The sequence below is a fragment of the Phoca vitulina genome, unplaced genomic scaffold (genome assembly GCF_004348235.1).
Source record: "Phoca vitulina isolate PV1807 unplaced genomic scaffold, GSC_HSeal_1.0 scaffold57, whole genome shotgun sequence".
Classification (NCBI taxonomy): Eukaryota; Metazoa; Chordata; class Mammalia; order Carnivora; family Phocidae; genus Phoca; species Phoca vitulina.
Genome location: NW_022589760.1, coordinates 5,741,240 through 5,753,175, shown reverse-complemented (window position 1 = coordinate 5,753,175; position 11,936 = coordinate 5,741,240). Strand labels below are relative to the sequence as shown.

General features: G+C 39.6%; 1 protein-coding gene across 3 annotated transcripts in view; it reads left to right on the top strand.

Annotated features, from left to right (window-relative positions):
* Positions 1-360: 360 nt before the first annotated feature.
* DIAPH2 (diaphanous related formin 2) overlaps positions 361-11,936 on the top strand; it is a 951,942-nt gene continuing 940,366 nt past the window's right edge. For all 3 annotated transcript variants that reach the window (XM_032390097.1, XM_032390096.1, XM_032390094.1), the window contains exon 1: positions 361-777. In XM_032390097.1, coding sequence (XP_032245988.1) covers positions 646-777 — 132 coding nt within the window. In that variant the 5' untranslated portion in view covers positions 361-645. The remainder of the gene's footprint in view (positions 778-11,936) is intronic.

Genomic DNA, 11,936 nt, shown 5'->3' with positions numbered 1-11,936 from the left:
GAAGGTGCTCTGGCCTACACTAGGGGAGGCGGATACTCAGGTACACCTGCCAGTTAAACTCATACTTGAATCCTTCTGGGCCTCAGTTTCCCCATCTCTAAAATGGGCTATACCTCCTTTCTCTTGGCTAGTTCCCTTCCATTTCACGCTGAGCCCCTAGGAAGTGAAATCAGTGCTTAACCGCAGCTTAAAGTCCTCTCCTATCCTCCGGCGCCCGTCGCTGCGCTGGGCATGCTCAGTAGCTGGGGCCCGCTCGGCACTGGGAGTAGGAAGCAGCTTTCCGCGCCCAGGCGGCTGACTGCGGGTACTTTGATGAATCACGTGTGTCGAGGCCCTCTTAAAGAGATAGGCACCTACTTTCCCTCCACCCTTAAACACCGCCCTGAGGGCGGCGGCGCCAGCGACCGCGGTAATTGCAGCTGCTCAGAGGCAGGGCTTGCCCCAGCGCCGAGTAGTGGCAAAGGCGTGTTGCGTCGGGGGTGCCTGGGAGCCGGGAGCCTGAAATCGGCAGCTCCCCAGGCAGACACACTCTCACCAGGAAGAGGTGATACCGAATCAGCTGGGGCAGCGGGACCACCCCGAGGGGCTTCCCCAAGTTGAGGAGAGGTGGGGGTTACAGGTCACAGGTGATAAGGCCGGAGAAAGATGGAGCAGCCCGGGGCGGCGGCGTCGGGAGCGGGAGGCGGCAGCGAGGAACCCGGTGGGGGCCGGAGTAACAAGCGGAGCGCGGGGAACCGGGCCGCCAACGAAGAGGAAACGAAAAACAAACCCAAATTGGTGAGTGCTCCCGCAGTCCCCGCCGGCCTTGGGGACATCGAGAGCCCCGGGATCCTCCGGCTGTTGCGCACGGGGGAACCCGGGGCCCCCTCCCAAGGCTAACCGCGATCTGGCTGTGCTACTCCGGGAGCCGCTCAAGGAGCGGCCACGCCGAGGCGCTGAGACGGCGTGGGGGCGGAAGAGCACCCCCTTCCCCATTTAACCCCTTTCTCACTCTTACCATTCCGCGAGGCAGTGCGGAAAGGAGAAAGGCCCCACCCCAACTTGGGGAGACTCCGAGTTCCTGGGTAGGGTCTGTTGTTTGTCTAACTTGTGGGCACGAATATTCCCGCGATTCCTTTCTTTCCCACCTCAGTCAGTTGCTGGGTTTTGACTCTTAATACTTAGTGTCCGGGTAGGGGAACCTCTTTTCTTTTCAATCCAGATACTTGGGAGCCCACCCACAGACTTACAAACCAGCCTCACCCTTAAAAACACAAAGCGTAGGCTCCTAGTCTTTGTACTTTACCAGAAATCTAAGGAAGAGTCGCCTACGTGCGCTTTTTCCCGTTGCCTCTTCCCTGTGCTCACCCAAGAAACATTTGTAAAAGTGGGGGGAGCGTGGGAGTTCGAGGCTGGGTGAGGTACCACCAACTGTTGTGTATATAATAGAGTCATTACAGTACTTCCACTTAGTTGATTAAGAACGCTCAAAAGCCGTTAAGACTGCACAAGTTTCATTGCCCTGAAAGTGTGTGAACCAGTGGTAGCAGTCCATTTCCTGCCACTGACTTAATGTGCCGAGGAATGTAATCTATGGGGCCTGGTATTAGGTTGGGAAATACTGGAGTTTCCTCAACTCATCAGTTAAAAGGGTTCCTCTTTTTTTTTTAGTTTATATGAAAATGGTTTAATAGTGAAATTTAAAAACTGGTAGCATTAACAAAATATATTGACTATAGTCTATTTTTCCCAACCATGGCAAATATGCAGACATTTATCAATAAAGTTTATAATTTGGGTGGCATGAGGGAAAATAGTTTTCCTGCACAGATTCAGCAAATAAATCCTGTTTGAAGGTTCTTCCTCTGACTCTGAAGTACAAGCACATGTTGCACATTTAGTTTTCAGTTTTAACCAGCAACTTGTTTGTAATAGGGGAGGAGACTAGTGACATTACTAAAGCCTTTTCTTATGGCATCTGATCATTTGGTATGTACCTGTTGCACTTCTCTCTCTTGCTTTCAGTTTGCCTTTCAATTATGGATTGTCCTTACTGGTCAAAGTATTATTTCAGGAAATACACAGATTTCCATTGTGTAGGGAAGGGACTTAGTGGGGTAGAATAAAATGAACAGTTTAAAGTCTCATCAATTCCACCCTAACTTGAGGCAAATTGAGAACTTGCTTACTTGAGATGTCCTGTTAACCTAGTATTTGCAAATGAAGAAACTGCTTTTTGTGAATTGTCTTTGCTGGCAGAGGGTTAATGGGTTTAATAGGTGCCCCCAGCATCATGAAACTTAAGAAAAGTTTTGTGAGTGTATCACCAAAGTTTAATATATTTAAAAATTCTGATATGATTTTGAAATTTATCAGTTTGTGGTAAATGTTTCCTTTTTTTTATTTTGACCCAGTACAAAACTGTGATTTAAACAATGATTAAAAGTTTCAGCAAAAATAAAAGTGAACTCAGTGTCCACGAATAGTTTGGTACATCCAGCAAGAAGCTTCTACTTTTAGGAACTACACTTTCAAGAAAGCACTTATCTCTGTTAGTAATAACACTTTGATTATATTCTTCCTTTCCCTTTGGTATTTGTCCTGTTTCATCTTTTATGTTTTACTTGCTTTGACGAGGTAACTAGATCGTTATGAGATGGTATCACTTTCACTTACTAGCTAACAGCGTTCAGTGTTGAACACAGCTTGATATAGTAGAACACGTATTTGAATCCAAGAGTTTGTTACTATCAATTGGAACTTTCTTTTTTGCTCAGATTAACTTCGGAGCCTTACATGATTTTACAAGCAGATGTGTCAGAGTTAATAAAAAATTTAGGAAGACATTTCAGCACATTTTAAGGCAAGCAAGTTGACCAAACAACAAGACTTGGTAGACTTTTTTTTTTAAATAAACGCCTTACTCATTATTTTAAGTTGTCTTATTGAAGTGCTCAACATGTTCTTCTAAAGCCTTTTAGGATGGAGTTCATCTGCGGTTCTTAACTTAAAATATTGCCAGTAAGATAAAGCTTTATCTAGACTTAATTTTATTATTTTGAGTATTATGTCATTAATCACTGTAATAGTTCTTAATTGTATATGTATATAAAGGAGTTGTGTGAGATTATAAAAGAGAGCTATATGATCTTAGAAATTATTTGTGTAGGTGATTGTGGGGGTTAGGGGTTCTTAAACTCCTGAAATTGTATGAAAAAATTTGAGTGTATGTAGGTACATTCATTTTTCTGGGTGTCGTAGTTTTCATCAGTTTCTCATAGGCACCTGTCACCGATAGAAGCCTAAGAACTATTAGGTTACCAAAGAGAGAGGGTAAAGGAAATGCCAGTTGATTCCACTCCAAGTTACTAGGGAGGGGAGGAGGTCAGTGATGAAGGGAGAAGGAAAATAGTACTGATCACACAAATGATTGATATTGAATATTATTCATCTGGGAGTAAAAAGAAGATAATTAGATAATGTCTATATATAGTATTAGCTAAGATGAAAGTTTCCATTACATAGAAAAAGTAACAATAGTTATAGTGGATTCATTACAGTATAAGGCTTGTGATTCAGTTTTCATTTAGTTCCTCATTGTTCTGGAAAACTGGAGAAGGAATGTATGTTTTCTGTTGAGAGGAACTACTTTAATTTATATCTCAACCTTTTGATGGGTATTAGAATTTTTTTTGATGGGTATTATAATATTTTTCAAAGTGACATTTCAAGACTTTAATGACTTCTGTTTAAGACTAAATCAAAATTTAACAGAACTTAGTTTAATTTTCTTCATCTGTGAATTCTCATAATGACCCTTTTTGATTCTTTTTACTGAAGGCAGTCTTCTCTTGAACTTCTCACATTTTGAATAATGCATTAGTAGTAAAGCTTTGCATTTTATGTAACTCTTTGGTTAGGCCCAGATTGTAGCATGTCATCAAGCAGCATGAATCTTAGATTAATTAGTAATTTGGTGTCAATCATGGAGTGTATTTTGTCAAATCTAGTAGAGCTCTAGAAGTATTATGAAGGAGCTGCATCTTGAATCCCACATATTTAAGGCAAGGGCTTGACCATTAAACGAGGCCATTGTTAAGGTAGAACTAACACCCCTCACATGTTTTTGCATTTTGATTTTTTTGTTTTTGTATCATTCCTGAAGCCTTTTGTTCTTTAGATAGTGGAGTCAAATTAGTAACTTGATGTAACAGAAGTTAATTTTTTGGTTATTGTATAACTTCCTGAATATTTGGTTTGGTTTTTTAATTGAATAAATCATGTTTTGATTTAATTGATACAATGGTGAATTTCTTGGAGAGGGGTGCCAGAATGGAGGCAGGAAGACCAGTTAGGAGGAACAGAGTGGTTGATGTTTAGAGACCTGGATTCCAGTTGCAGCTCCTCTACTCATCCATTTACTAGTTCATCTATTTACTAGGCATATTTCTCTGCACTTCAGTTTCCTCCTGCCACTCCATTGCCTCACCTTCTTGCCACCCACACTGAACATCTTCACCAAATTTGAAATATCCACCTTGTGTTTCTCCTTTATAAATCTCACCTGCCTTTCACAGCCTAGCTTGTGTCTCAAAATTCCCTCATTCTTTCATTAAAACTTCACTGATTACTTCAGCTTACCAAAGGGTTTTCCTTATTCTGAATTCGTAACTATTGTGAGTCTGAATGTTACATGCTGATCTTGTATCTACAGAGATTTTTTTTTTAAAGATTTTATTTTATTTATTTGACAGAGAGAGAGAGACAGCTAGAGAGGGAACACAAGCAGGGGGAGTGGGAGAGGGAGAAGCAGGCTCCTGGACGAGCAGGGAGCCTGATGCGGGGCTCGATCCCAGGACCCTGGGATCATGACCTGAGCTGAAGGCAGACGTTTAAAGACTGAGCCACCCAGGTGCCCCAACATTTTTTTTACTATAGTATTTTTTAAAAACCAGGCTACCATTTTCTTTCAGTTTATCAATTTGACATATTTAAAATTTTTGTTAAAAAATGTTTAATAGAGGGATGCCCGGCTGGCTCAGTTGGTTAAGCATCTGCCTTCGTCTTGGGATAGAGTCCCGCATCGGGCTCCTTGCTCAGTGGGGAGCCTGCTTCTCCCTCTGCCTGCTGCTCCCCCTGCTTGTGCTCGCTCGCTCGCTCTCTCTCTGACAAATAAATGAAAATCTTAAAACAGACGTTTATTAGATATCTTTGGCATTCTGCCTTGCCAGGTAGCTTGCTGTTGTACAAATAAGGAAACTGAGTCACTGATATGTTAAGGGCACTGGCCTAGAGATAAGTTTAAAATCTATCACTTCTATTACAAAAGGTACTTGTAGCACTGAGTTATTATGCTTTAGGGTCTCTGAAAGTGAAAAATTACTCAATCTCTCTTTTTGTTCCTTTTTGGAACCATTAGAATTATAATCCACCTAGAGTTTACTCCATGTACCAAGAGCTGTGGCAGTAGCAGTATGTCATTGAAGTGAAATCCTATTCTTTGCCAATCTGGTCCCAAAGAACACTTTAACAGGATACTTTGGCTAATTTCCATGAATCAGCATGTTTGGTTAAATATTACTGTTATCACTAGCACCATGTGGATTATTATTGAAGACCCAACTTTCCCCTATTCCTATATTCAGTCTGCCATGCAGAAGAGACCAGTTCCTTCTGTCAGATTTGGAGTGTTTGATATGCTATTTTGTCTTAAGACTGAAGAGGCTAAGATGATAACCAGGTGACTTGAAATAATAGTTATATAGTTGATATCCAAGTGGGCATCTTGTAGGAGATACCCATTAGACAGCTCAAAATTGATGCATATAAAGGAAGGTTGAGATATATTTTACATATTTTTACATATATTTTACATATTTTTACATATATTTATTATGACTAAGTAACAGATGTGAACTCATACTAATTTAAAACTTAGTTATCTGATTAGGTTGAATTTGTTTCAGTCTGATTGATTTACTCTGACATAGCTTGAGCAGACATTCAAGTGAATTCTGATTTTTGCTTGCTTTATGTGAGGTGGCCTGGGGAGAGGGTATTGGTGCCTTTCTCATGAAAGAATGTGGCAAACAAAATTCTTACTAATCACCACTTACACGGGCTTTTGTTTAATGAAGGTTTTTCTGTATTGCTTTTGGGAGAGTAAGCTACCAAATACTGTCAAATTGTCCACCAGTCTCTCCTGCTGTTAAGGCTCTATATAGCAGTGCCTACTTCATGAGAGAAGCTTCTAGGTGGCTATTCATGCAGGTCTATGTAGGAATCCAAGACTTCATTAGGAATGTATTATTTCCCAAAGGCTATTGATTCAGTCACCTGGTAATTCTGGTAGTCAACCAAGGGAGAAAATAGGTACAGCCCTAAATCTGTTTGTCATTCTGGGATAGATATCCACATGCTTTGGTAAAGATTTGGTCATAATTATGAGGAATTTTTGTCTATCCTTAATTTGTTGGTCTCTCACCTAGCTAAAAGTAAAAGAGAAAAAATAGTCACTTTATTTGTAATATGGGCTAGTTAATATGGCCTTTTTTTTTAAACATAAAAATTTGCAAACATACTAAAAAGTAGAGAGGTTAGTGTAACGAATCACCATATATCCGTTACCCCCAATCTAGCAGTTATATAGATTTTCAGCATTTGCTTTTATCCATCCTTTATTTTTTCCTTGCTAAAATTTTAATGCAAAACCCAGATATCATGTCATTTTGCTCCTACACACTTCAGTGTGCTTTTCTAAAAATTACTTTTTTTTAATGTAACCACATGCCACTGTTGCATCTTAAAAGAATAATGTATTGCTTGTTATCATATAATACTAAACTCATATTCAAATATCCCTAATTGCCTCAAAGAATAGAGATTTAATCTAATGTGTGCCTAATTAATATACATGTCACTGAGCTCCTTAAATACAACTTAAAGTTAATGGTAAAATTTTTTTTAAAGATTTATTTTGAGAGAGTGTGTACATGTGAGTGGGGGGAGGGGTAGAAGAAGAGACTCTTCAAGCAGACTCCCCACTGAGCGTGGAGCCTGAAGTGGGGCTTAATCTTAAGACCCATGAGATCATGACCTGAGCTGAAACCAAGAGTTGGATGCTTAACCGACTGAGCCACCCAGTCACCCCAAAGTTAATGGTAAAATTTCATTTAAAGTTACTCCACATAAAGTGCTATCATAAAGTATCAACTCCAATTAAGTTCACTTCTGTCTTTAGTTCTTTTTCTTAAGATTTATTTTAGAGAGTGTGAGTGCGTGCGTGAGCAGGGGCAGGGGCAGAGGGAGAGGGAAAGAAGAATCTCTTAATCAAACTCAGCACGGAGCATGGAGCCCGATGTGGGGCTCAATCCCAGGACCCCAAGATCATGACCTGAGCCAAATCAAGAGTGGGACCCTTAACTGACTGAGCCACCCAGCTGCCCCTTTGTCTTTAATTAGAAGTATCTGGAAAGGTTATCTATGCAAGTGTGGAGACTCCATAGAATAGCTACTATGTGCCATAGAAAAGAGACCAAATTAAGACTTTTGGCTCCACTCACTGGTTGGGTAATCACTCATTCTTCATTTTGCAATTTGTGAAGTAGGGTGGGGTTTATGTATAAGTATTTTCTTCCCAGGGAAATGTTGTAGATAGTTGGGCAAAGGAAATGTGTTCTTGAGTTCTTGGATAAAGGGTTCATATAACTCTTTGATATACACACACACACAGCTAAGTATATGTTGCAAGCTTTAGTTTTTATTTCAATGCAAATGCCAATTTGGTAATTGAGGTGTCTGTCTTTGGTTTTTAGCCACTTTAATATACTCTAGGTTGCTGAATATGGATAATTGGATGAGCAAACCTTTACAAAGAACTCTGAACTATTAAGTTTTCTTATTTAGATATTTGTGGGGTTAAAATTGAAAACCAGGCTACACTAATGTGGTGATGGAGCTGGGAATGGGTGGAGTGGGTAAGTATGAGAAATCAGCTTGGGCAAAAAGCCTAGACTCCACACAGATTTACTAAAGAAATTGTGTAACCACTACTTTCCAGACAGCAGTTTAGTTTTAGCCTATACAGTATCTCTGTATTGAGACAGAGCCGTTATTATACCGGGAGGCATTAGGCATATCATTTCCTGAACTTTGGATTCAAGTAGATTTAGACTAGTAATCTATTTCCACTCTGCAACTTCTAGGCTATTTACTGATCCAATCAGGTGGTAATTTTCCTCAAAACAGGAGATGAGTGATAATTGTTGGGGCTGGATCATTGTTGTAGCATGTGTTTGTTTTGTTTTGCTGAGGGGAGGAAAAGCTGTGGAGGTATTGTTTTATGCGCTTTGAAATCCATCACTGATAATATTTCAAATGCTTAACAGCATATTATGCTGGCTGAAGCTGTTTATGAAGATTCTATATGTAGAAAGCAAGACCTTGTATAGACTCTACACTTAATATTTTGAAGTTGTATGTATAATAGAGATCTGGGCCACTACGCTCAAGGATATGAGACTACAAAGGTCATGTCACATACCAAATCACGTGCTCAATCACAAGACTGTATCTTCTGGGGGCTGTTTTCTGTAATTCACAAAAAGGTGCCATATGGGCTAGCGACTGCATTTAAACTAGATTTATTATATTCCTTATATCTTTATATTGTTTATTTTATTCTCATACCTGATAGGAAATTCAGCAAGGCACAGGACTTAGTGTAACGTCTCACTTAGAATAGGTATTTTCCATTTGTCATTAATTCTGAAAAAAGAGTATAAGGTGTTTATTTATGTAATATGTTATCTTGACCCTGACTACATTTGCCTTTAAATGATTGCGGTCCTCAATTGTAGAGGGCTGTGTTCTTAAGGACCTAACCTACAGGTTCAATATGTTGATTACTTTCTCTAACTTAAGGTTCCTCCCTTTCTGCACTCCTTTCAATGATTTTCTTGACATTGTTGTTCCACAGTGCTTCACATGGTTACAGATTGTATGGGTAAAACTGCATTTTTTTTTTTTAAAGTTTGTGTCATAACATCTATTTTCATTTATGTTACCTATAAGGCAAGAACCTATAGAAATTTAAGATGGGTTAAAATAAATTTGGCAGAAGCATTTCCTCTAATGTGCCTTGCAGTCTAGTACCTCACATTACAAAATCAATGTTTTCCAGAAGAGTCAGTGTGTACATAAAACATTCGTGAGTAGAAATAATCTTTTCTTAGGCTGACCTCACAGCTTGTTTTTCACTGGCAGTGCGTTAGCTTACATTTTTCCTCCCCTTTGGTTGAGGAGCTAATGGTCTTTAAACAAGCTATTAAAAGGAAGAATGATTTTACAGTGCAAAAAAAAAAATGGCCTGGATATTCTCCATGCCGGTGGTTTGGCTTTTCATGTGTTTGTTTTAGTAAAGCGGGCTAACCCATGTTTTCTTATCTCTGAATTCTTAGGTTTCCTTTTTATAGCCTATACTTGCTTAATCAAGATGGTCTTGTGAATTTCTGTGAGATCCAAATCCTCCATCTTTATATGGCTGAGTAGGTCTGAGACCAAATACTAAATTTTAAGGGACCATATCTCTGTATAATGGAATTGAGGCATTAGTTATACTTTAAAGTAGGAGTTAAGCAGGGCTCTGGGCCCAGTTTATCACACTCTTCCTACGAGCTCTATTGTAGCTAGTTGTGGATCAAGATAAGTTATATTACATATCCCTGCTTTCAACCCCCTCCCTTTAAATAATCTATTAACACTTGCATGTTTCTAACTCTGATCATCTTACTCCTTGTTCTTTTTACTGGTTTCTGTGAATATTATTAGTGGTGTATCCTGTTGCCTGGCCACAGAAATAACATGCGGAAGGATGGCCATTGGATGTGAAATCAGTTACTGAATGTGACAGACATTTATTACAAGTATTTCCCATCCACATCCATCATCAATCATGCTGCCATAAACTAGTAGAAATTGCATTTTGATCCTAGTACCACCACTTTGCGTTTTTACGACTTCACATTTTGTAGAATCTGAGAGTATTTCATAAGCTATAGAGAGTTGAAATAAGCTAAATAGGGTATCTAACTGATCTTAATAAGTTTTATTTTAAGAGTTAATTTCTGGCAATTTAAAGAGGTTATATAGAAAGTAAGCTGACTACTTTTTAAAATGTAACTCTGGCCAGGTCATTTATCTTTTCTCTGGGTGTCAGTTTATTCTGTAAAATAAGGGAGTTGAAATAAACCGTCTTAATGGTTCCATTCAGCTCTGATGTACGGGGAGTCAAAGGTTATTGACAGCTGTAATGAATCTTCCGTAACATAAATACATTACATGTGGGTTCTAGTTAGATGAAAAGTTGGCAATTATGAAAGATGACAGTTTAAGTCTGAACGCTAATGGGTGAAAATACCAGTTAATTTTACTGTTCCTGGAGTCTGAGTTAGCCTAGTTCAGTGAAGGTCACATTAATATTGTTTTAACCATGCATTGTCTGAAGGGCCCTAGAGAATGCTGGCTCTGCCCTAGGTCATCCTAATTCTTGGGTAGTTTCCTTGGTTCACTGACCAAGTATAGTACTCAAGCCTGCCCAGAGGTGTTTCTCAGTAACGAACAATATCATATGTGCCAGTTGCTATTCTAAATGCCTTGCATATATTTGTCAAGAACTGTTAAAGGTCTGGGATTTCATCCTGCTTATATATCTGTTGCTGTTTCATGAATGATTGCAGAAGACTCAAAGACTCCTGGGTGAGCAACAAAAGATGGTTTATTATTCATTGCAAAAGCAGTAGCTATGTCATGTCACGCTGATTCACTGTGGTCCTAATTTCTGCAAGGTAGACCAGGATGGATGCCTACATGGGTAGTCAGTTGCATTACAGGAGAGGAACACTGAGTTTGGAGGATTTACCACTTTTATGGTAAGCAGAAGCAAGCCTGCTCTTTGGGGAGGGGTGGTATTATTACCTCATGATCAGGTCCACTTGCTTTATTTGCATTTACTTATTTATTTATTTTAGAGAGAGACGGAGAGGAGGGGCAGAGGGAGAGAGAGAATTTCTAGCAGACTTCCTGGTGAGTAAGGAACCCAATGTGGGGCTTAATCCCATGACCCTGAGATCATGACCTGAGCTAAAATAAAGAGTTGGATGCTTAACCAGGTGAGCCACCCAGGTGCCCCTAGGGTCACTTGCTTTAAACACAGCCCTCAGAAGTAACCTGGCTAAAGTATTGTCTGGGCCTTTCAGTCTCAGGGCCTTTCTACCCAGTAAGAATGTACAGGGTTGCTCAGAGACTGATGGTGGATATCCTCCCCCATCAATAGTGACTCATTTTCAGGAAAGGATAAGTAACTAGCCCCATGACATACGGTGGTGAATTTGGAATTGATTCAAGACCAGTGTGACTATGAAATTCATGTTTTTAACCATTTTCTATATTGTCTAAGACCTTAAATTTCAGACTGGCTCTAAATTGACCTGAAGACCTAGTGGTTCTCTAGACTGGTGATGGTTGGACGTGGCCTTGGCCTACATTTGCACTATGCTTATGTAAAATTTAGAAGACCAAGTTCAAGGGCCATTCATTTTAGTGCCACTGATAATCAGTAGTTAAAATTCTTTGAATCACCGCCATGAAGTAGTAGGTCAGATATGTGACCACTTGCTAAAAAATAGCCATGAGGATAAAACTGATATGGCTGTGGATTTTAAGGATATATGAACATAATTCTTTTTCTTTTTTTAAGATTTTATTTATTTATTTGACACAGAGAGACAAAGCGAGAGAGGGAACACAAGCCCGGGGAGTGGGGGAGGGAGAAGCAGGCTTCCTGCTGAGCAGGGAGCCTGATGCAGGGCTCGACCTGTTTTATTCATCACATTAGGCAATCTTTGTTTTTTTTATTTATTTTTAAAGATTTTATTTATTTATTTGACAGAGAGAGAGAG